Genomic DNA, 26974 nt, shown 5'->3' with positions numbered 1-26974 from the left:
TCTCTTACCGTGTTCTGACATAACATTTCATTGTTTTATCCCAGTTTTCATTTTTAAATAAAGTTAAACCAAGAATTTGAATGATGTGACGATTTCTTATGTTTCATCATATAGAGTAAAGTTGAAACTTGTTTGTCGGTTTCTTTATTTGAGAATAATATGTTTTGCTAATATTGATTGTTAATGTATATCTTTTACAATAGTTTCAATGTCATTTAACAATAAGTTTGGCTGTTGTGGGCGAAGTTGAAACGAAGACTTGATAATCGGCATAACATTATAAAAAGAATTGTATATCGTTGATCGATATAGTTCCCCCAAAATTATAATTAATATTGTCAATAATGTCATTAACGAACAGCATGAATTATATTATATAGCAAGGGTCGCCTTGTTTAACACCAAACTATGCATTGATGTACATGTATTCGGATCTTTGATTGTTTAGTCTGACGGCTGATTTCACTGATGTATACATGGCTTTGAGTGCGGAAACCATTTTAGAGCTTATGTGTGTGGTAATTTACTTTTGCCAAAGTAATGAACGATTTATACAATCATAGCATCTTGAATATCAATACAAATGCATTATATAATTTTTGACCAGAGTTTGAGACTTTGTTGATTATACTGTTCAATAAAGATACAGTCGATTGTGCTCTTTCCTTTTGGGTAACCAAATTGAAAGTCATATATAATTTTATTTTCATCCCACTATTTGGTCAGTCTGTTAAAAACAACAACAAGGGAACGGATCTTTGATACAATATTATTTAATGTTATTCCGCGAAATATTGGTGTGATGTAACCCATTCCCCAGCTCTCAGGATATTGTAGAGTATCAACAATTGTATTGAATACATTTGTTAGGTACGGTTTAATAGAATTATATGCTGTTTTATTTAGTTCAGCTGAAATATTATCGGGCTCACTAGATTTGCCATTATTTTGTTTGTAAACTACTTGATATATGTCCGACTCTGAAATTGGAGAATCAAGATGTTCAATTTCGGTTTGTGGTGTATTTACATTTTGTTCATTTATTTCATTATCTATAGTATCTCATGAATTAAACCGGTTAATTCATTAAAATAGTTAAACATTTCGTTCATTTGTGCTTGATCCTTATTTTTATAATAAGGTTTATAGCATTTTTAAGTGTTGTCCAAAACGTTTGTGGCTGTGTTTTGCAATGTTATATAACCTCGTGCTTTCATTCATCTTATGTCAATATTTTGCTTTTCTTCGAATAACGTTATAATTCGTTCTATAATGTACACATTGTTGTCTGTTTGAGTTGGACTTGTTCTTATTTAAGTTATTTTTGCGTTACGGAAGTTACATTTTGCAGCTCTACAATTATTATCAAACCATTCTGGCGCTTTTTGATGCGATTTTTTATTGTTTTTAATTGTTAATCCTTTCCAAATATCTGAACGCTATTTTCGTGTAAATAGAGAATATATGGTTGCTGACTTTTAATATCATGTGATATCAGACGAGTCTGATATGGCGTAGGAAAAGGCTTGCCGAGTCTGATATCACATGATATCAGAAGTCACCAACCATATTTACACCTAAACAAATAATTCGTAAGTAATCAACCAACAATAAAATTAAAACGCACATAAATTAACAAAATAAAAAAATGAAGCTAGAATTCGATACTTAAAATTACAATCTATGCACTACTTAAACACAATACCAATATTTTTTATGATAACACATTCGACAAGTACATGTACTTCCAAGTACAATCTTACCGCTATTTTCAAAGCGAATGTGTAGAGTGAAATTTTCAAACAATAAAGACAATAACCAAATGATACGGGATTTTAACGTAGTGCGCACATTGGAAGTGATAAGAGTGATTTATTTGTCCACGTGTCCATCTTCATAGTATACGTTTAGGTGTGCGATGTTAACGGTTTCCCTGAAAAACAGGCCTACGCTGCGAAGTCAAAGTGGGTGGGGAACGCGACTGCTTATGGATTTCGAGCTGCTGGAACTTTCTAAGGAAACTGCTTTTGTGCAATATTCAGCGATTTTGCAAGCTGTGTATGTTGAGTCGGAGATATATATTGCTTAGATTAATGATGTTTTGTACGTTCTTCTGACCAATGATCTGCATGATGTCAGTGGGAGAGCATCCTGTATCCCACATAGTCTGCACCATTTGTTTCCTAGTCGATTGGTTGGCAAGGTTCATCTTTGTACATGCACATTACACATGTTGCATTATTTGTGCTAATTTTGACACCCTATCTCATGCTGATGAACCAACGGTCAGTGCCAGTAGTCCTACTGCCATTGGTCTGTGTGCTTGTTGAAAGTAGAATGGAATGTTAAGCTCCGATAAGACATGGGGATTTTTTTGGATATCATTTCTGGCAGTGGTTTTTTTTCATCTGTGTGCAGCAACCTCGGCCCCCTCATTTTGTGAAAAAAAAGTCGCACACTGTTCTGATTGTGAAAACAATGAGTCGCGCATTGTTCACAGTTGTGAAAATGGGTGGTGACTATTCAACATTGTAAAAAAATGAGTCGCGCATTGTTTAAAATTCTGAAAATATCAGTCGCAAACTATTGAACATTGTGAAAAAAAAATGAGTTGTGCAATTTTGAAAATTGTGAAAAAATGAGTCGCAATGTTAAAAATTGTGAAAAATGAGCCCTACAATCTTGGAAATTGTGGAAAAATAAGTTGCATGCTGTTAAAAATTGTTATCTAATGAGTTGTGGCTGTTCAAATTGTGAAAAAAAATAGTAACGCAATGTTCACATTTGTGAAAATATGAGTCTAAATCTGTTAAAAAAAGTGAAAAAAAGTCGCTAACTGTTACACAAATGTGAAAAACAATCGGTCGCTAACTTTTTGAATTATTTAACATTTGCATCGCGAATTCCTCAAATTTGATCAAAAACAGCCATTCGCTAATGAGGAAAAAGGCTATTATAAAAAGGTTTTCAGTTAAAAGAAATTCTTAATTATTTGTTTACTTAAAGTTGTTTACAGCTTTTTCACATGCCTATATTATATATTTTTTTTAATAATGATATTGTGTGCCTGTCTAAATCGTAGTTTGTTCAAGTTGTGCTTTAAACATGTTATTTTAATAATTTCTATTTTGACATTTTGTCTCATGTTGGATGTGTTTTATTTCATTACAATGCTTTTTTCATTTTAATTGCAGAAAGTTGCAACCACATATTTCGATGGTTCATGATTATTCTCCCGAGTTCTTGGCGATACAGTCATCATTAAATCATAGAAAACAATTCACAATTCTTTCATTCAATCTAAGACAGTTTCAAAATACCATCCTTGGAAGTTGAAGGCGCTGACCGGGTAAGCTTTAATGACGTAGTTTCAAGTTTTGTACTCATCTAGATTTATGTACAACCTGGTTAGATGTCAAACACATGCGGATGTTAGCTCATTATTCGTGGACTTAGCTTCCCCTTTAAAACATTGGAATGAATGAGGAATAATGATCGTTGACAAAGCGTGTACTATATGACGTCAATTTATGTTTGATGATGAAAATATTGGACTTTTCTGCACTGAAGTGTGTGGAAGCCGTTATTTTATCTGTGTTGATACGGTATGTTATACAATATTTTTAATTTGTAAATGTACGATATCTCAATTGCAATAGTTTCCTTACCTGAAGCTTATTATCCTTATAGAGTAAACGTGCTCAGTATTACAGTTTGTAAGCTTCCTTCAAAAGTTTAGTTCTATTTTCTCACAGTTAATAGGAAGGACGTTTGAAGATCAGTGCACAATAGTAAGAACTAACATTTTTGCGGTGGGCATGATTTACAAATGCAGAGGAATATCACCGTTATGTTTTATTAATAAAAAATCATGTGTTTTATGTACAGATATCCATCAGTGTTGCTAAATAAAATTGACGTGATGTAATGCCATCGATTGGAAAACAGAATGAATAACCATATTTTAGTTTCACTTGCGAATAGACCAAAACAAGAGGGAGTGTTTTATTTTCCGATGTTAAGAAAATTGACTTATAATGTATGAAAAACAGTCTCGTTTTCTCGTAAATAGGTATCTGTAAATGGCAATGGCAATGATGTATACACTGTCTTAAGCTGTATTTTCTAAATCTTTATAAATAATGACCACTCATAACGTAAAAAAGTGTTCATAATATAATATGTATAGGCTATCGTTTATTTAGAACCAGTCATAATTCCTTTCACACGTGTATTTGTAATCCCGTTATCTTACAAAATATGCTTAAACATAATTCATGTTAACATTTCAAACATATATACAGATTGAGTGTAATTGCCTACCTTTCGTCCTTGACCGGATCATTTCGGATAAAATTCGTTTTTCTAGAATAGCTCGAAACTCAATTTCTCCACCGAATTTGTTGAGCGTAGAGTCTTCCACTAAAACGAATAGGTGGTGGTGTGGATTCAAATAACGTTCTGTATGCACCATGTCTTGTAAATCATCGGTTGTCGTGGTTAGTTTGTATTCACAAACGCGTTCACCATCCTTAAATCAAACATGGTACAATAATGGTGTACATATATACTAATGTATTACATATTTAGCATCATCATTGTAGAAAACATCCACACATATAAGTAATGTTTATTTGTATATCATATACCAAAGTAACACAATATATTTGAAGGCTTTCGATGACATATTTGCCCCATTATTTTATTAAACCGTGTCGTATGATGATATGTTATGTATGCAATAATGCATAAAGACAGCTAACAATGCCGTTTACAATTGTAACTACAATGACAAATGGGAATTGTTTCTTATTTCTAGTTTTTCTAATGGAAATTGAATTGCTTTCTTCACATGTCATCGTTTAAGTGAATATTTCACTGAGTGAAAACTGGTATCGATATTCATTGAAAAAATAATTGTTTCACTGTTGTAGACAAATAGGAAACATTGGTAATAACAACACTCGTTGCAGTTTGAACTGCTTGCATGTTTATTATCTGTGTTTTCTATAGTTTGTTCGTATATATGACATTGCAGACGCGTCGGAAGCTGTCGATCATTAAACAGCGAAATTTGTTTGTATCTTCAGACGTATTTGTAAACATATTATTATCAGAACATTTAACTAGAAGTTGAGTAGCATTCGAAATGAAGACCGCCTAGCGATCGAAAAGCTTTTTAGGTCCATGGAGCTGAATTAAATACGATTAATCATCGTCGATTAAAGCAATCAGTCGTTGACAATCACACCCCTGTTAGCGCATAGTAATGTGTAGCTTATTGACCGCGTCAAGTGGACCAGTCTCAGTTACTTATTATCAATATACTATTTAGTTTCGATTTCAGAAAGAGCCAGCTATGTTGAGCATTAAAGCAGCTCCATCAATACATTTAAAACTGTATTTCTCGTCTTTCAAATTCGAACAATTCTTAGATTGTTTTCTATATAAAAAAATGACGCAATTATAGAACAGATTCACAAAAAATCCTTCGATAAAATACAAAATATATATATATATATATATATATAGTAAATCCATTGTTTTTGATGTATGCCTCGTATTGCATACGCACTTACGTCCCTTAAAACAACATTGAATGGACATTTCATTTTACTTAAGTCCAGTATTGATAGTACGCATGGGAAGAGCGGTATTTCATGTACATTTCATACAAAACGAGTTCATTACAACTGTTGATTTTCCAACACCCGCTTTAAGAGAATTTGAACAAAGTAGATATTCTAAAATCAAAATCCCAGTTGGAAATTGATTTTGAAGGAAATTGACATTTTTCACATTTGGATCTGGAACTATATATCTAGAAATAACTTAGTTGTAGATAGGCTCAAAATAGGACCAACGGACTGGAAAGACTGAGAGTGACGTAAGGACAAGAGGAAAACGTAATTACATAAAATCCATGTTTGTGAAACACATGAACATAATTTCATAGGTTATATAACCTGTTGTTGCCGTAGAGACATGCAATGGCTTTGGTGTTGAATGGGCAGCAAGGCGACGCGTTCCAAACATGTGAATCTGTTCAATTTGTGTCCCAACGTTAAACGTGTTTTGTAACTTGTATTGGATTTTCCACAATGTCACATTTATTGAGTTAATACTCTGTACATGGTTAACAACACAATTCAGATACGAAAATATTTTAAAAATTATTGATTTTTGAGAGTATGTGAACGAGTTGGTAATAAAGTTATGCTTTGCGATCGTTGAATTCAATTTATATCGTGCCACTCCAAAACTAGAGCTTTGTCACAGACGTGACGTATACCCCCACGTGCTGCATTGACACAGAATATTTTGCATGCTGTTTTCACAAAAGTCCCCTTAAGAATCACATGTTGATCCACACAGGGTAAAAGCCATTTGAATGCATCGTCGGATACCCACGACTAATTTATTCCGTTACTCTCCAGCATTAGCCGTGGGACAATATAGGCAATACACGCCGTTTTGACCTTAACTGTAACCTTTCAAAAGGCCAATGAAATCGTAGTTTACAAAAATAATACTCTTCGCTTTAAAAGTGTCAATGCTTCGTCTGGATAATGGCGGCCGCCATAGAAAATAAAATAAAAAATAAGTTAGTAATATGTGATAAAACATAAACCATGATCATTTAGCCACCTTGGAATATAGTCATCAAAGCACAAGCTACACGGTAAACGAAACCACTTACTAGTTTGTTGTATAGGGTCTATTTAATCCACCTCAAAAAAATAAAACACACACACTAATGCATTTTTCACTATATAATACTTTTAATAAGTTATTTAAATAGTTCACACAATACTATACTTTTCCTCTATAAAACCAAAAACTAAACTCAACTGCTAGTGTATCAAAGCTTATTTTAACAGGTTTTTAAATTTCAAACATCTATTCATAAAATCAATTTGCTGCAGTATAAACAAGAGCATGGTTAAATTAATGCTTGTTCAACAGAGTGTTATTAATGTAAACAATCTGGCAACACAATGTTGTTGTTTTTTATAAACTTGATGGTTAAATGCTAATCAACAATTTCCCTTCAATATTTAAAACATAATCCATACCTTGTTGTGAACTGTTCCTATGAGAGTAATCACAGGAAAGGTGTTGATGTTTGATAATGATACTTGTTTTTATCTTCTAATTAGCAGTGTTGTGGGATAAAGTTATTTGTTCTTTAATTTTTTGGTTGTTAATTAAAAAAAAAGTTATGCCGACCTACCTACAGTAATTTTTGGGGCGATTATAGGATATATACATTTTCAAAAGTGAGCTGCAATGTGATTGAGAAAACCAATTCGAATGATGCATACTGCTACATGTTATTGCAATCTATTCCAAATGACAATCCAAAGTGTGCCCTGTTGAAAAGGGAAACAAAATGAAACGAAAATATCATTACCTTTAGATCAGCTACCATTAATAGTAAAAATAATCCGCGTGATTGCTTTAAGTTGTACAAAATTAGTGTGATGATCCGTGTGTTCCAAGTCGGACAAGCGCATCTATGGCCATTTTTTACTTTTGAACTTCATATGTGACCTTGAACTTAAAGACATCGACATAATTCTTTCGCATGACACACCGTCCAATGATTGTGAACAAATGTACGGAGTAATTTTAAAATATCACAATGATTGACAAAGTAATGACCCAGACAATATCATTTATGGCCATTTTTTAACCTTTGAATTCACAGTGTGACCTTGACGTTGCAGATATCGACATAATTCTTTCGCATGACACATCATCAAATGATGGTAAACAAATGTGCCAAATGATTTTAAAATTTCACAATGAACGACATGGTTATGGGCCGGAAAAGGTCATTTATGGCCATGTTTTTACTTTTGAACTCAACGTGTGACCTTGACGTTGCTGATATCGACGTAATTTTTTCACATGACACATCGTCCAATGATGGTGAACAAATGTGCCAAAGACATTAAAATCTGACAATGAAAAACATAGTTATGGGCCGGACCAGGTCATTTATGGCCATTTTTGACCTTTGAACTCAAAGTGCGACCTTTACCTTGGAGATATCGACGTACTTCTATCGTATGGCACACCGTCCAATGACGGTGAACAATTGTGCCAAATGATTTTAAAGTCTCACAATAAATGACAAAGTTTTGCCTGGTCAAGCTCAGTTATGGGCATTTTGACTTTTGAACTCCAAGTGTGACCTTGACCTTGGAGATATCGACGTAATTCGTTCGCGCGACACACCGACCCATGATGGTGAACAAATGTACCAAGTCATTTTAAAATTTAACAATAAATGACATAGTTATGATCCGGACAAGCATTTTGACCTTTGAACTTCAGTGTGACCTTGACCTTGGAGATATAGACGTACTTCTTTCGCGCAACACGCCGTCCCCTGATGGTGAACAAATGTACCAAGTCATTTTAAAATTTAACGATAAATGACATAGTTATGGTCCGGACAAACTTTCGGTTTAAAACGCACTAAGTGACCCTGTGACCTCGTTTTTGACCCGACATGACCCATATTTAAACTTGACCTTGACATCATCTAGATACAACTTCTTACCAAGTTTGGTGAAGATCGGATGTAATTTTTGGGACAGACAGACCGACAGACAGACAGACAGACCGACAGACAGACCGACAAAGTGGCTCCTATATAGACCCTATTACCAGTAATAGGGGTATAATAACACCTGCATGAGAATACATTTCTAACTTGGATTTTTTCGAAATCCAATACGCTTGCGCCATATGTAGTTTGTTTTGGCGAATTCGAAATAATAGATGTTCTTATACATGTTATGTTTCATTTTTAGTCAGACGCATTATATAAGCATATCCAGTTGCGCGAGCATCAGATGCGTGTGCACTCCTTTAACAGATACAGTGTTGTTACTGAATTACAAGTCATATTTTATCATAATATTCGATTACGCGGTATTTGTGTTAGATTGCAACATATTAGTTAAATAAATTAATTTGAAATAACATTAATTAAAACACAAAACGTTCATGATATTGTCGTTTGGAATTACCGATATCTTATGTGTTCATGTCTGTATTTCGAGGTTCAGTCTTACTTTGTAAGCCTTGCGTATTATTGCGGTCACTTCCTTGAATTTGTCTTCGCTTATAGCTTGTTGAAGATCGTCTCTCTCAAATGCCGGCTTGTGAGTGTTAAAATATTCCTTCAATAGATCAAAGCGCCCTGAAAAATAAATGCTGTGTAAAACATATCTTTTTTCAGTATTAACCAACATAATATCAGTATCATAGTTGTACCGACATTTGATAAAAACAGAATGTCTTTTTGAAAGCGAAGTGTCGATGAAAAAAGCACATGCACGCTGATAATGTAATGTAATGCGCTGTAAAACGTAAGTTCTAGACTACCTTTAAACAAATATTTGCCGTGATGAGGCACTATTTAAAAAAGCTACACAAGGCTGGAAAGGAAAGCAACACATTATGCCACTACAAATTGAGAATAAATCGTTACATAAAATAACAATAAACCATTGTTTATGCGATTGTGCAATATGCTTCTTTTTTGCGATTATTGTCTTCGCCGAAAAGCTATTTTTCATATTTTTTAAGCCTTGAATGTCTACGATTTTCTTGGACTTTTCTTGACAATTATGTTGAACATTTTGGATCCTGATCAGCCTGCTCTTTTAGAGCCAAAATGGTCGCAATCGCCCTAAGGTCCAATTTCCTGTTACGTGGCTCTTTTTTTTCTAATGATTTATGCAAATTATCATGATATAAAGCAAGTCTGTTGTATATTAAAGAGTATTTTTAGTGTGCATATTCCACCCATAAATGAAAGTTACAAAGTTGTTTGTTATTTAAAGCTATTAAACAATGTAAAAAGTTTTCAAGTCTTTTTTATTTAAGTCAAATGCATGCTATATTTGTTATAAACATACATATGATATACACTCAACAAAAATTCAACGATCAGTATAATACACTACACACATGGCGTGTTTAATAGTCTCTATTAAAGCAATATAGTATAAAACATGCGAAAGGTGCTTTTACCTATAAATATATATAAAAATATGTTTACTATTATTATAAAAAGCTTCTACAACAGTTTAATGAGATATATATAAAACACGTAAAGGTTAATGCAAGTATACATAAGGTTAAATTGGCTGAATTTTAAATTTTCAAAAATTTTTTTTTTTTTCGGTTTAGACGGTTTTGTTTTTATTTTTTTGGTAGACTGCTCACTTTTCATGCTTTTATTTTTATTTTTATTTATCCCCCCCCCCGACTCAATTTGTTTGAAAAATTTCCCGTAAAACAAAAAAAAATAAAATGCTGGCCTTAATGGTCATTGCACTTCTCTTAGTTGCCATCTGTGTATATTTCAAGTTTCAAGTAAATCCCTTCAGTAGATTTAGAGTTATGCTCCGGACAAAAATGTACTTTAAAATCATATAAAAGGGGAGATAATTAAAAAACTAAGGTAGATAGAGTTATGGTTCTTGGTCACTTCACTTCTCCTAGTTGCCATCTGTTTATATTCTAAGTTAAAAGTAAATCCATTGAATAGATTTGGAGTTATGCTCCGGACAAAGTTTCAGCCGGACGGAGGGACGGACGGACAGATGGACAGACGGACAGGACCAATTACTATATCCCCTCCGAAAAATTGTCGGCGGGGTTAATAAAAGAACCACTCACGATAAAGACAATAGCTCGAAGATTACTACGGATTTTACCATATATTCTATACTAGAATGGCAGCCGCCCACGAACAACTTCCATTATTTCAGGAAGAAACGTGTGGCACGTAGCAATGCACTTGTGTCCATTCTTCAGAATATAGGAAATACGGCCTTTATCCGAGCATGCTCGAAACATTAACCAGAAAATGTATAGAATTTACATATTGATGTGGGCGGTAAAAACACGCCCAAAAGAAGTATAAAAGAAACATGTTAAAACATCTCTGATGCGTATAACAGTAAAATAATATAAAAATGTGATTTACAGACACGTAAAAACATGCATAGTACGGGAGTCAAAACCTTATGGCGGAGAAGGGGTGAAGGTGGGTTGTTAATTTTGACCACACTGGATTACCATGTCACAGTCTACAAGAACAAAGGGCCACAATGGCCAAGACCGAATTCGATTGGTTAAAAGAGCCCATGTGACCACACACACTGAGGTTACACACAAGTAATTAAATATCAGGTTTGAACAAGTATAATGGTAACAAAAAATTAACTTTTAAGAAGGCGTAAAATGACATAAAATCTTTTATGTGTGCATAAAATATTATTTGTAATGATTTGACATGAGTGGTTTATTAATAATTCTTGCAATTTTTTATGAGATTTCGTTGGAATAGTCATAATTTAAGGACATGGTAATTAGATAATATGTTAAGGATACTTTTTAAGACCCCAAAACAAGGAAGGACAATACAAATAACGAGTGCATAAAAATAAATGTCAAACTGACCATGGCGTGGCGAATGAAAACATATAAAAATATAAAAATGTATAATTGCCGTATAGTTTATTTACTCGTATCATGTTTATATCATGGTTTTGAAATTAAGTATGTCTAGTTGCACACTTTTTTTGGTACAATATTCGTTTACACCGTTACTATTCAAGTTCATTTTACGGAAACCAGGAAAATCACCTCACATACAAGTTCAACCTCTAGAATAGCATACGAATTTTGATAATACGACCTCAAATGGAGAAACAATATTAAAGTGATCTTGTGGGCATCTAACAGTTTATAGGTGTCTTTCGCAACCGTTGTTTCTTTTTGGTGTTTCCACTTTAAAAACACTTATATTTGTTAATGCAGCATCAACATACTAAAACAATTATCCCGGAAAGAGAAAAATAATGCATTTGAATATCAACCGTACTTTCGTTTGACAACTGATCATGCATGTACGATGTGATACTAAATTTAGTTTTAGTGCAGATTCGTTCATACGACACAAATACGTCTTACAGGACTGGGTGGGTCACGTAAGAATATAGAATATAAAATATATTTTTATAAACAAGTGGTAGCAAGATGAGTTGCAGATAATTGGTCAGTAATTGGTCAGTAACCACATTTTAAGTAACTCTTATGGCCTGTTAATTCTTTTCAGCTCAATTCAACAGTGCAAAATGCCCATAATACCACTTTAATATGAACCACAAAATAACCCATTCACAATATTAAGATACATGTAAGTTCAGATTGATCCCACCCCCCCCCCCCCAAAAAAAAAAAAACAAATACAAAAAAAACTACAACAACTGTTCATCTGACTTTGGTAAATCAATCATTCTTGTCAGTGTTTAAACGTTTCAAAAAAGCGAACCGTTTCCTTAACAAGACTGCCTAAAAACCTAGGGCGCTCATCTGACAGATATAGAGATTTACCTGTTATGTGTATATAGTGTGATGTTTGTGTAGTAACTGAAGTTATTGTCTACGTTTTTATAACGTTTGACACAGGCTTAAAAAGAACAGAGACAATATAAGAACAAATTAAAGCTATTTCCATAAAACTATAAAAAAAAGAGTAACTTTCAGAGTGAGGCCAATTATGATTCCAGGCATGATTTGATCACACTGGGTACAGACCACCATACGATGTCGCATATCAAACATGAAACCCTTGCCCCTTGCGGTTTCAGATAATACAATTTAACGTTATTTACCGCACGCGTCTATATATATCAATTTATCCCTAGGCGTGGTAAATACATAAAAAAGAGTTTGAGTAAAAAACATGATACACACCCATTACCAAACCTCTGACCCATTAAGTTTCAAAGAAGATGTTTATAATTTTTGATGTAAACTATAACATTCTTTGTAAATAAGTTGACCCCTGGATCGCGGCAAGATGTTGAATGCAAACAACCATCATCTGGGCCCTGAAGTTTCAAGGAAAAACATTTTACTTTTTTTCCTATATATAAGGAAAACGAGTTACCCCTAGGGCGGGAATTTTTTTTACAACAGGGGCATGATTTAAACAAACTTGGTAGAGGGCCATCATATGTGCTTAAAAAACAAATTTCAAATGTGACCCATGTGGTTAAGAGATTTTTTTTAAATAATTATTTATAATAGAAGTCGATATTAATACTGTTCCATTGTGCGTGGCCGGTTTTGACCCTAAGGGTCATGATTTGAACAAACTTGGTAGAATATTACGATACAATGATACATGCCAAATACCGATTCTCTTGGCCTTGCAATTTCAGAGAAGACTATTTGTTTTTTCCAGTTTTGTGTATAAACATGTAAGGAAAAAACAAGTCAACACTATGGCGGGGCCCATTTTGACCTCAGTGGTTTATTTTAAACCCCTGACAATCGCAAATTCATAGAAGAAGACTTTAAAATGCATTGCCTATATGAGTCTATATTAAGCAGGCTGAGACGTGATTTGCACACAAAATAGTAAAGCCATAGACCATGTGGTTTTAGACAAGAAGGGCATCGTCATATAGGTCGCTATATGATTTTGTATACACTCTCTTTGCTACAAGGTCTAAACTGTTGTTGTTTGTTTGATTGCCCAAAAACCAATCCGCCCTTGGACGCTGAACATGTTATCGAATTCCTATGGCATCAACATGTTTAAAAAGATACATGTGTAAAATATGAGCCGATATCAATAGCAAGACGAATGTCAATGAAACTGAAGGTTGCCTGCGTTTTTTAATATATTGGCTTATTGACGGATTTGTTAACTTCCTGGAAACTCGTCAAAAGATAGACATGTCGGTACCATAACATTGACATTTAAGTGGAGTCGTGTTACAACATTGTCATGCCCAGCCTATGCTGCATACAGGATTTCAAATTTGGGTCATTAGTGTCCCAGATATCAGACGGAAACAAATTATTGGTCGAATTTCAATACGTTGTTCGAAAATAAGTGACGCGGGATGACCTGACACTATACGCACGTACTGTTTTGCTATCACGTAGTATGCTCTAATGGCTCATTGTATAGTCGAGAGCCTGAAGAGTATTCAGCTAAGAATCAAACAGATGATGTCGCGCAATTATTTGTTAACTCTGTTGAACAAACCACTAAGGATATTTACAACAAGTAAAAATTTTCCGAGGATATGATATTCACGAAAGATGATAAAACTGCATACGATGCTGCAACCACATGTCATATATGCGAATGTGATGAAGGCGAATTCCGATTAGAAGGCAACAATGATAGCTATACAAAGGTTCGCGATCATTGTCAATTGACTGGAAAGTTTAGAGGAGCAGCACATTCAAAGTGTAATTTAGGGTATAAAATTCCGAAATTTATTCCTGTATTACTACACAATCTTTCTGGATATGACAGTCATCTATTTATTAAAAAGTTAAGGAATGGAGGACAAATTAGCTGCATTCCCAATAACGAGGAGAAGTATATTTCGTTCTGTAAGAAGATTGTTGTTGACACGTATACAAACAAAAAAGGAAAGGAAACACCTATTTATCATGAAATAAGGTTTATCGATTGCTATAGGTTTATGCAATCGAGATTAAATGCTTTATCAGGAAATCTTACCGATGATCAGTTTCGTGAATTGGCTAAGGTCTATAGCGGTGAGTTTACACTCTTGAAACAAAAGGGAATCTTGCAATATAATTGTGTGAGGTCTGTTGAAAAACTCGAAGAAATATCACTACCCCCAAAGGAAGCATTCTACTCAATGCTCACGGGTAACACTATTAGTAATGATAATTATGAATTAGCAAACAAAATTTGGAAGGCTTTTGGCTGTAAAACAATAAGAGACTACATTGAACTCTACATAAAGAGTGATGTCTTGCTGCTAGCCGACGTGTTCGAAAACTTCAGAGATGCTAGCAATAAATATTATAAACTAGATCCAGCATGGTATTATACAGCGCCAGGACTATCTATGGATGCGTGTCTTAAGTTGACAAAGGTAAAACTTGAGCTTATAAACGATTATGACGTGGTGTTAATGTAAAGGCATGGTATTCGAGGTGGGGTTAGTACAATTTCAAAGCGTCTTTGTATTGGAAACAATAAGTGTATGGGTGATGATCATGATGAAAGCAAAGACTCATCGTTTATGATTTATCTGGATGCTAACAATCCCTATGGGTGCGCGATGAGTAAGCCACTTCCAACAAGGAGGTTTAAGTGGATGAATAAAAATGAGCGTCAGAAGGACAGGGGTGTATTTTAGAAGTTGACTTGGAATATCCTGATGAATTACATGATCTTCATAATGACTATCCACTAGCCCCTGAAAACGTTATACCTGATGGATCAAAAGTTAAAAAGCTTATTCCAAACTTGAACAACAAAACCAAGTATGTAGTACATTATGAAAACTTGCAGCAGCACGAAAAGCTAGGGCTCAGAGTTACGAACATTCATAGAGGAATTAAGTTTGATGAAAGCCCTTAGTTGAAAACATATATCGACTTGAACACTAAATTGCGAACAGCTGCAAATAACAACTTTTAAAAAGACTTCATTAAGTTGATGAACAACCGTGTGTTTGAAAAAACAATGGAGAACATCGAGAATCGTGTTGATATCCGATTGGTTACTAATCATACACAAGCGGAAAAGCTCGCTGCAAAGGTTAATTATAAACGCTGTACTATATTTGATGATAATTTAATAGCTTTACATATGAAAAGAACCAAATTATGTTATAACAAACCCATTTATTTTGGAATGTCTATTCTAGACTTAAGCAAGACAATAATGTACGAGTTCCACTATAACTACATCAAAGCTAAATATGGATAGAGGGCGAAGCTATTGTTTACGGACACAGACAGTCTTGTCTACGAAATAAAAACTAAAGATTTTTATGCAGACATTTCAAATGATGTTGATAGACTGTTTGATACGAGTGAATATCCAAAAGATCACCCCTCCGGAATTAAAACTGGTGTAAACAAAAAGGTTCTCGGAATGTTCAAAGATGAGGCAGCTGGAAAGCAAATAGAGGAATTTGTAGGACTCCGAGCTAAACTGTATTCGTGTAAAATGTATGAAGGGAAGGAACACAAAAAGTGTAAGGGGGTAAAAAAGAGCGTTGTCGAAAACACTATTACACACAACGATTATTAGAACGCGCTGTTTTCTCGCCAAGAATTGCTAAGGTCAATGAACGATATCATAACATACGCGCATGAAATGTATACTGTAACGGTTAACAAAGTAGCTCTACGCGCAAATGATGATAAACGTATTATACAAAAAGACGGAATTCACACACTGGCTTATGGAAATAAACTCCTAAGAAAACAAAACATTGATAGCACTATATAAAATGAGTTTTAATACCGAAAAGTATATAAATGTTGGAGGAGCTGTATAACTAAACGAACCTATATCCAATTTTCAGTTGATAGATGCTGCTAAAAAGTTAAAAATTAAAAACTTGAGGGGTGTCTATGTTCGCGATGAACTTCCGAAAAGCCCTAAAAGGTAGAATGTGGAATTCTAAATTTATGCGACTCGCGAGGAAATGGTATACACTGGACTGTTTGGATAAAAAACGGTCATGAAAAACTGTACTTTGACAGGGGTTAGCACCGCCAGTTGAACTCGTTTGCTATATAAGGAATCCTGTGTATTATAATAGCAAAAGAGAACAGACGGATGGTGAGGTTTTTTTGCGGACACCTGTGTCTTTACATTCTTAAACAATATGAGAGCGAAAGCTTTCAACATGTAATAAACTCATTATATTAAAAACATGTGTATATAAAAATGTCTGTAAATATATTTGGTAAAACAAACGTCGGATCGTCGCAAAGAGTTATTTCAGGAGCTGTCACATTATCACAAGCCATTAATACGTTCTTAAGAAGAGATGGTAAAAATGCAGCTGCTGAAAATATTAACATGGATTCTCACAATCTAATCAATGTATTTGATCCTGCTAATGCTCAAGACGCTGCAACAAAAAATTATGTTGATAATCGAACAGTTTCAAAGTCTGGAGATACTATGACTGGTGATTTAAACATGGGTGGTAGGATGGTTAAAGGATTACCTGTTCATTATCCTACATTGTACAGTGGAAATGAAGCACCCAGTTGTTCACAAGTCACTAGTTTAGTGAATGAAGCAACTACTAATAATAAACAGTATATAGATGATCAAGATGCTGTTACGAAATATTATGCTAATAATTTTACTAAAAAAATGTTATTCGGGTTATGTTCCAATTTTGGAGGAGAATATTAGTAGAACTGGATTTGTAACAACTGCAAGTTCAGTTACTGATGATAAATTTAGAGCATATGGTGCATTTATTAGTCTTAACGATGATGGGTCTAATGGAAGCTGGGCTACACCTTCAAAAACTGGTTGGCTTCAAATTAAATGTCCTGAACCCGTGACAATTTGGTGGCGTTAAAAGCTAGAGCTATAGATGGTAAAAATATAACTGGATGGACTATTAGTGGAAGTCATCATGGAAAAGAATTTGAACCACTGTTGACATCTACAGCTAAATTGTTTGGATCTGCTAATGCTCCTTTGTTTTTTTATATTTCAACTACTTCAGCATACCAGTATTATAGACTCAATATAATAGCAAGTTCTGGAGCCAGAGATCTTGGAGTTCAAGTTCTGCAGTTGTATGTTTAATCAACCTGAGTTAAGAATATCAAACTCTAATATAAAAAATAAGATTGTATCCGTTTTTTTCTATAATGTAGTAAGCGCGAAACTGATAAGGAAAATAAGAGGTATTTGGAACTTCTTGGTTTTGGAAAATGTGGTATGACTATTGACACAGACGATGGAACGTCTACCTTATTAAAATTTAATAAAACGTTTAAAATACCAAAAACATACAGCGTCCAACTGCATGATGAACTTAATCAAATGCTCTGGACTAAAAACGATGAGTTTGAAAAGATGGAAGCAACCACTAAAGAGTCAAAAAAACAGTGGTACAACGTTACAAAACGGGAACAACTTCGGTTGATTGACAAATACGTGTTAAAATTAAAGTGTGATATGGAGGAAAACAAATATCGCAAAGGTGCTATTACCACGGCATTCTTACTCGGAATGATCAAACCAAACGACATTGTTTACCAAGACTTTGAAATTAAACATATAAAAAGAGAATATTTTGCATAGGCCTACACGGTCGAAAGTCCTCCATCCGCCCCGTCACGATAATAAGAAAATTGAATTATCATATATTTCGCGATTCATGGTTCAGGTGTGGCTTTAATTTGGTTGAATTTTTGTAATTTAAATTCAACCATAACGTAGTTAAGCAATCACAAATGACCATAATTACATAAACGTGGTTAAATTAAAATTCAACCACGAGATGGTTAAAAACTAAATTCAAACACGAGATGGTTAAAACTAAATTCAACCACAATGATTAAAACCAAATTCAACCACAAGATGGTTAAAACCAAATTCAACCACTAGATGGTAAAAAACTAAATTCAACCACAAGATGGTTAAAAACTAAATTCAACCACTAGATGGTTAAAACCAAATTCAACCACGAGATGGTTAAAACCAAATTAAACCATAGTCAGGGTTAAAACCAAATTCAACCACGAGATGGTTAAAACCAAATTCAACCATGAGATGGTTAAAACCAAATTCAACCACTAGATGGTTAAAAACTAAATTCAACCTCAAGATGGTTAAAAACTTAATTCAACCACGAGAAGGTTAAAACCAAATTAAACCATATAAATGATTAAAACCAAATTCAACCACGAGATGGTTAAAACCAAATTCAACCACTAGATGGTTAAAAAATAAATTCATCCACAAGATGGTTAAAAACTAAATTCAACCATATTCATGGTTAAAAATCGAGATGAGCCAGCCGCGCATATTTCTATCTGCTAAAGTCTAATACCCCACACAGAAACGACGAAAATAGCATTCGAGCGGACTAGTTAAGCGGCGACTATCGGGGAGCATAATAAACAGACGTATTAAAGTGTGAAAAAAAGAACTGTTTCTTATATTCTGTTTTTGTCAAAGCAGTTGGTAAACAACTTGGACTTTTTTTCAACAGTCGTGCTTTTTAAATGATAAGATCATGAGCTGTAAATACAGACAAAGAATACTTATTCAGGCTAGTGAACACGATTCCTGAATAAATAGATTTCTAAGTAACGGAATGTTACACATATAATACAATTATGTTCACAAACATATCGAAAAGTTCATATTCACTTAAATCTCCCAAAGAGTAAAACCCAAGTGTTAAGTTAAAAACGCCCATCATATTTAACAGAGGGGGCAATCACGTGATTATTAAGATGGCGACGTCCATGCCGATGCCGGTATTTTTTCGCCGTTTTATACCATTTTATAACTAGTATTATTTTTTAAATTCCGTCCACTTTCCAGCCATATTAGCAATAAAGTTGCTGGCGTTTATTTTATTGTAATATTCGCTCTATATCTCGACTTTTCTCGACAAAATTTCTAAGCGGGATGACCTAATTAGGGCTCCACTTAGAAAATTTGCGGCGAGTAAAGTCCAGATACAAAGTTAATTTAAATATGAAATAAATGTAATCACTTTTTAACTGATATGGCTGGAAAGTGAGCGTCGATAAAAAATTAAACAAGAGTGATAAAGGGTATAATACGGCGAAAAATAACTGTCCCGGCGTGGACGTCGCCATCTTGACTATCACGTAATTACCCCCTCTGTTAAAACGCTGTATCACATACTTCTTGTAAACGTGAAACATGACATAGTACCAAAGTGCTTCCATTTTTTGTCCGTTCGTCACATGGTGGCTTTTTGTGCATGTAGAGCCATTATATATCTACTATATTAAGCATTGTGATCAAGTTATAGTTAATTTTCTTCAACTGTGAACGTTATAGCGAATTCTTGTAAGTGTAGACCGCAGTTTTTGCGGCGAAATACAACTTACATATTCATATGATTTATTCCTAATCTATTGACTGAAATGAATTCAATGCTTTTATAGGCTATTCTTACCTCGATCCACAATAAAAACATCTTGCCAGCGGTACGTATAGATATCGCCGCACACTCTTATATCAAAGAAATCTCCGCGCACGGTCACTATCGTACCAACTTTACCGAGTGTCTACAAAACAAAAATATGTATTCATATTAAGAGCATATACGTCTGCCATAAACAAGGATTATAACACAACTTTAAACATTAACAAATACATTAAGAATTAGACATTTGTGAAGTGTTTTTTTCAGTGTTTTGGTTTTACTTGAACAATACAAATATATTTTGCATGCATTCGCTAATAAGCGAAGCGTGCGTACATTCAAATACGCACAGCATATTTAAGTCTCCGCATTCTTAAGGATCAAACGCAGTGTCATTTTATATTTGATTACTTAATTCACGAAGAAACGAGTGCCTACAAACTAAAATGGCTGACTGATAATGTCAAGACAAGTACTTCTGAATATCACCGATATTTTGTACAGGAAGGTAACTATATTGCACTTCAAGTGTTCACTTGTAATCAAAATACACAAAATAATGAAATATTGACTTGTTGACCTAGTTTTTACCCAAATTGACACAACATCTTACTTGGCTTAGAAATTATAAAATAAAAGTTTTTATTCGAGAATCTTAACGATCGCATCCTTAATGCGGCATCTAGAGTGGTAAAAATGTATTTATCAGATTTAAATTGGGGATCTATTTCTGAATCTGAATCGGCACAATATGAATATGTATATTAGAATTTCTTCGAGATTTTCAAAATGTGTGATATGTAGCAGTTGTGTTCAAATCGTTAATTATACGCTAGCTTATATATTTGGTGACAAGATTCGGTTCTATATAAGATAAAGAAAATCCCATCGACGCGTCAGGGCATACATATACGTCAGGACATACATGTACCAGTGTTCAGCCTGGCAGACCCGAACTGAATACGGTTGCAAGCATTCGGTTTTGGTCATAGCCTTAACCTTTTTATATAGTACATTATGTTCACAAATGCTCTTTTACTTTAAAGGAAAAAACGGATACGATTATGGATGCAATGCGAGTTTAAAAAACTGGCATTTGTGTTATGATCGTCTAAAGCTTTTTTTCACACATGCAGTTAATCGAACTAATTGAAACGCTTCATGAGGATTCGTGATAATTTGAATTTTTCACGACTTAACCATTTATTGTGATGACAATTTAATTGCGAGTTTAAAACACTGGCATTTGTGTAATGATCGTCTAAAGCTTTTTTCACACACGCAGTTAATCGAAAAAATTGAAACGCCTCATGAGGATTCGTGAAAATTTGCATTTTTTACGACTGAACAATTAATTGTAATGACAATTTATCACGATATAATAATCAATATATGCCGACATCAGTACATATATTATACAGCAGCGACATATCAGTTCATAGTAAACAGGAATCAGTGAACATGCGCTTTTATGAAAGTACGAACAAGTAAAGAAACAAAACATATATTAAGATTTATTTTCGGTGAGTATATGTACAATTTTCGCTGACTGTTCCTGATCAATCCTTAACTCCCGAATCACTGAATAATTTAGAAATATATTGCATTGCTACAACAAGAGTTACGTTCATTACATAGCAGATGTTGAAAACGAATGTTTTATTATTTTGCCGATTTATTTTCTATTTCTACAAGGCAGATATCTCTCGTTAAAATTGAACTTCATAACAACCTTAAACGAAATTAATGATGTATGTTAACATACAATTGTAGTTCTCATACTATATCTTAAACATGTGCTTGTTGTGCGTGCTTTACAAGAATGGTTTAATTGTGTACGTTTCCGTCATTATTATAGTCTACAACTATACAACTATTTGAACATTTTACAAAATTCACTGAAATGTGAAGATTCCAAACTTGCAGATCGTGACGTTTTTCTTGCACAAGTTGGGCTGCGATCACAATATTATTAGTAAGAATACTACAAGATCGGGTTGCCAAAATTAGTTTGCCATTTATAAAATTTTAATCGGCGTGTGATACAATAGGCTTGATGTTGCGTTTTTAAGGCGTTGATCGACCACGAATGGACACGAACGAGGACATACAGCCCTATCGACTATCAAATTCACGATTCTTTGAGATCGCAACACATTGTAGCAGAACATGTTGTTTTTCTTGCCTTAAATCAACTGCGATTGTCGCGATGTTGAATAACGTTAAGATACAAAGATGGAATCCAACATTATTGAATTTATAATCCAGATTGACAACTGATTAAAGATTATAGCGTTACTCGTAGAAATCAAAATTGCCAATTGATCAACGTTTAAAGTGTCAATCTTAGACATTTGACAATCGTTCACAAATCTTAGACATTTGACAATCGTACATAATACAGAATGGCAATTGTACAGTTACGTGTTGCGGTTAAAAATACCAGTTGCTTATTCGATTTGAATAACAGGCAAGAACTTGTTCTTGTGCCTTATTCGGCAGCATGAAAAAGAACCGGGTAGTTTATAAACAACAGACGATATAAATTTGCTCCTTGTTCGATTTGAACGAGGGAATTGTTTCATTTTCCTCTTTCAGCCTAAACAGGAACTGATTTAACATTCAACTAAACAAAATTGAAATAAATTACAATAACTGTCGTGAATATCTTACGTACAAGTACAGAGATTTTCATTGATATAAAGGTCTCTTCGGATAATTTAAATATTGTTTTTTAATAAGACAATATCAGTCAATCAGTAAAGAATAAGGATATAGTTCCCTTTTTTAATATTATAACCGCAAAAAGGAACGATGATATCATTAAATAAAGCTAAGTATGCGCTACAAAAAATATGTAAATATCGTACGTACATATATAATGATTTGCATAGAGTTGTGGTATTATGTGGTTCCTTTTGATAACATGTTATAATAAGACAATGTCAATGCCTCATTCGGATCATTTTTTATTATTCAGCTTCGAAAAATGAACTCAGGTATAAATATGTTTCCATGCATAGCAAAAATAAGTAGACATTGTATCGAATGCACTGTTTTATAATATAAATACTTAATTCATACTCGTTAAGGTGTTTTTAAGGTTTGGCGTATATGAAGTTAATGTTAAAAGTAGAAAATGCTGATTCGGTTTGAACAAGAAATACTATTCAAGCGCGAAGAATTTACCTGAAATGTTATTTTTTAACATGCACTTAATGTGTTCAAGTTGCTTGACATCTTGTCGAATAGCTGCATATTCAGTATTAATGGGTTAAGGTTGTGTCGTTAAGTTACAAAGCAGCCGTTTCAAATTTGGTCTCAAAAGGACTAGGCAACTGGTTTTTTAGTCGTGAATAAACTCATGAATTAAATTAGATTTGAATTAACAATAATAAAAAGTCAAGAGAATTGTTATCTTCTGCAATGCATGATAGAAACTTGATAGATAGTTTTAGACTAATGAATGGCACTATTAATCAATACACTTGGCGAAAACCAAACACTCTTCAACAAGGTAGATTGGGTTTTTTCCTTGTCACTAGTAATCTTGTTCAAAATATTAGAAAATGACCAGCTTTTTTTAGAAACCTTGTTAATGGAAGTCAGGGGCAAAATTATCTCATTTTCATCATACAGATCTAAACAGAGGAAAGACAGGGAAGATTTTATTATAAAAAAAAATGAAATTCTAGAAAAAAATATTACTGAAAATAATATTGAAGAAAATATTTTTGTTACAGCAGAAACTATCTGATATCAGTGATATTAAAATTAAAGGATTATGCATAAGATCCAAAGCAAAATGGATTGATGAAGGCGAAAAACCCACGAAATACTTTTGCAATTTGGAAAAACAACACTCATCTAGCAAAACAATACCTTATATACCTTATATTATAAACAATAATGACCACAATATATATGATCAAAATGAAATTTTAGCAGAAGCTGCCTCATATTACAAGACTTGATACTCGAAAAGTGAAACAAAAGAAAGTGATAACGCTATATTTGATGGACTTAATTTGATACACGGTGCAAAATTGAATAACGATGAAGCTCAAGCATAAGAAGGCATATTGACAATGGAAGAAATCTCAACTACATTGAAAAATATGAAACATTTTAAAAGTCCAGGTTCAGATGGCTTCACAACAGAATTTTTTTTAAGTTTTCTGGAAAGATCTTAAGTATTTCATTTTAAGGAGTCTTAATTATGCTTTTATTTCTGGAGCTATGCCAATCACTCAAAAACAAGGTATTATCACCTGTATACCAACAGAAAATAAGCCAAGAACAACCTTTAACAATCTTAGACCATTAACTCTCTTAAATGATGTTTACAAAATAGCTTCAGACACAATTGCAAACAGACTTAAAACAGTACTTGACAAATTAATTTCCAAAGATCAGACGGGATTAATAAAAGGAAGATATTTAGGTGAAAATACTAGACTATTGTATGATATCCTAAAATATACAGAAAATAACAAAATCCCAGGACTCTTATTAACGGCAGACTTTGAAAAGGCGTTCGACTCATTGGCATTCAATTTCATTGAAAAAACTCTAATTCATTTTAATTTTGGTCCAATGTTAAGAAAATAGATCTCTCTTTTTTATACAACACTATGTTAGCCATTCAAATCAATGGATTCCTGTCTGAATCATTCAACATTGAAAAAAAGCTGCCGTCAAGGCGATCCGATCAGTTTTTACATTTTTATACTATGTGCAGAAACATTGGCAATCAAAATAAGAAACTCAAAACAAATTAAAGGAATAACTATTGACACCGTTGAATACAAAATTTCCCAATTTGCAGACGACACATCACTTTTATTAGACGGTTCTGAAAGTTCTCTTAACACAGCACTTGACCTACTGCATACCTCTGCCCTGGAATCTGGACTAAAAATTAACTATGACAAAACAAAAATCATATGGATAGGCTCCAAGAAATATAGTACACATTCAATAAAAACTAAATACAAACTTATGTGGGGTTCAACCAATTTCAAAGTACTATGTATCATATTTGATGTCAACCTAGAGAAAATGATTGATTATAATTATTCTAGCAAATTAGCAATGTTACAAAATATCATACATTTTTGGAAAAGGAGAAATATCTCACCTTTAGGAAAGATAACTGTAGTTAAATCCATGTTACTCCCCCTTTTCACTCATTTATTTATTGCTCTTCCCAGTCCAGGAGTACATATATTAAATCAAATACACAATTGTTTTTACAACTTCATATGGGATGGTCCTTTAAAAATCAAACACAATGTTCTTATCAAACCTTATGAAGAGGGAGGGCTGAATATGATAGATATATACTCATTTGAAAAAAGTTTGAAGCTAACATGGATAAAGAAACTTGCACTATGTAAAGATAAATGCTTTGTATTAGTCTATTCACTGTTTGATGTTAAAAAATTAAATATGGGTAATGCATATCTGCAAAAAATTGTTAAAAGATTAACTAACACATTTTGGAATGATGTTCTTAATTACTATAGCATTTATGTTAACAAATTTAACATTTGTACATTTGATGGTGTATTAAATATGCCATTATTTTACAATGACAACTTTAAAATTGGTATGAATTGCATTTATGATAAGAACATGTATGAAAGAGGAATTAGACTTGTTAGAGACATATTATGTACCTCTGGAGGGTTTAAGACCAAGAATGATATTGAGAATTACACTGGAAAAGTGCTAAGTTTTTTATTCTATGAAGGAGTTAAAAGAACTGTATCGGATTTTATTAAAAAATCCAGTTTTGCTACTGTTAACAAGCCAAACAGCACTGGAGTATTTATCTCTTCCTATCTGAATGTTATTGTTTTTAAAGCAAAACCAAATAAATCAATATATAGCACATATACATTTAATAAAGAAAAAGCTACATGTCAAAATAAGTGGAATGAAATATTTAATAACATTGACTGGAAGTTTGTACATAACTTTGTTTTTGAAAACCCCAGAGATACATATATACAATGGCTTCAAACTAGAATTGTACACAGAATCTTGGGTACAAAATCTATGTTATATAAAATGAAAATTGTTAACGACAATCTATGTTCTTTTTGTAAAAAACATGAGGAAACCTTAATTCATCTTTTCTGGGAATGTGAACACATTCAACCCATTATCAACTATATAAAATATTCAATGAATCTAAACAACATCAATTTTCCCAACATTTCTTGCCAAGATGTTCTACTTGGGATTTGTTCAGAAAAAATGACCCCATTAATATTTTATTTCTTGAAATGAAAAGGTATGTTTTTATCTGTAAAAAACATAGTAAAATCCCAACAGTACCAGGGCTAAAAATAGTTTTCAACTAGCATGAGAAATTCAAAAGCACACCATTTGCCAAGGATCGGAATTTCCAAATTGGTCAGTTGTAAGATTATTAATCAATGAACCCATAACTTAAAATGTACTTGCTTTACATTGATGTGCACTGAAATGAATGATTTCAACTATACACTGTGGTTTTGTTTTCACAAATTTTTTTTTGTTCAAATCTACACTTTCTTAACCTTTTACAAAAGCAACAATGATATGTGTAGTACAAATCTCCTTATTAAGTATAAAGATCCCTGTGTTATATAGAAAGTATAGTTGCTACTTGTATTTTCGGTGCTTTCACAAAGTTTTACTCTACTATGTATCTATGTATACATCCATACGTTGTACTTTGCTAAATATAAACTTGCATCCGCTGTTTATAAACGTGCAAATCATTTAGTTGTATACTAACACAGGCTGTATTTAATTGCTACTAACACATAATGTTTGTAAGGTATGGAGTAGGATGGCCTCGACCTACACATACCTATTGACGAGGTAAATAAAGTTTTCTTATAAAAAAAATAAGAAATAAAAAATAAAAAATTAGATTTGAATTCGTTTTGATTTACTAAGAATGGTATGTGTTTTTCCTTAAAACA

General features: G+C 33.3%; 1 protein-coding gene across 1 annotated transcript in view; it reads right to left on the bottom strand.

Annotated features, from left to right (window-relative positions):
- Positions 1-26974, bottom strand: part of LOC127836819 (transient receptor potential cation channel subfamily M member 8-like) — a 209662-nt gene that overhangs the window by 90363 nt on the left and 92325 nt on the right. The window contains exons 11-13 of the mRNA XM_052363421.1: positions 20025-20136; positions 9090-9217; positions 4324-4531 (exon numbers count right to left, since the gene is read on the bottom strand). Of these exons, the coding sequence (XP_052219381.1) occupies positions 4324-4531; positions 9090-9217; positions 20025-20136 (448 nt within the window). The remainder of the gene's footprint in view (positions 1-4323; positions 4532-9089; positions 9218-20024; positions 20137-26974) is intronic.

Source organism: Dreissena polymorpha, chromosome 7, assembly GCF_020536995.1.
Source record: "Dreissena polymorpha isolate Duluth1 chromosome 7, UMN_Dpol_1.0, whole genome shotgun sequence".
NCBI lineage: Eukaryota > Metazoa > Mollusca > Bivalvia > Myida > Dreissenidae > Dreissena > Dreissena polymorpha.
Note: the sequence above shows the minus strand (reverse complement) of the source record. Positions and strands in the feature narration are given on the sequence as shown.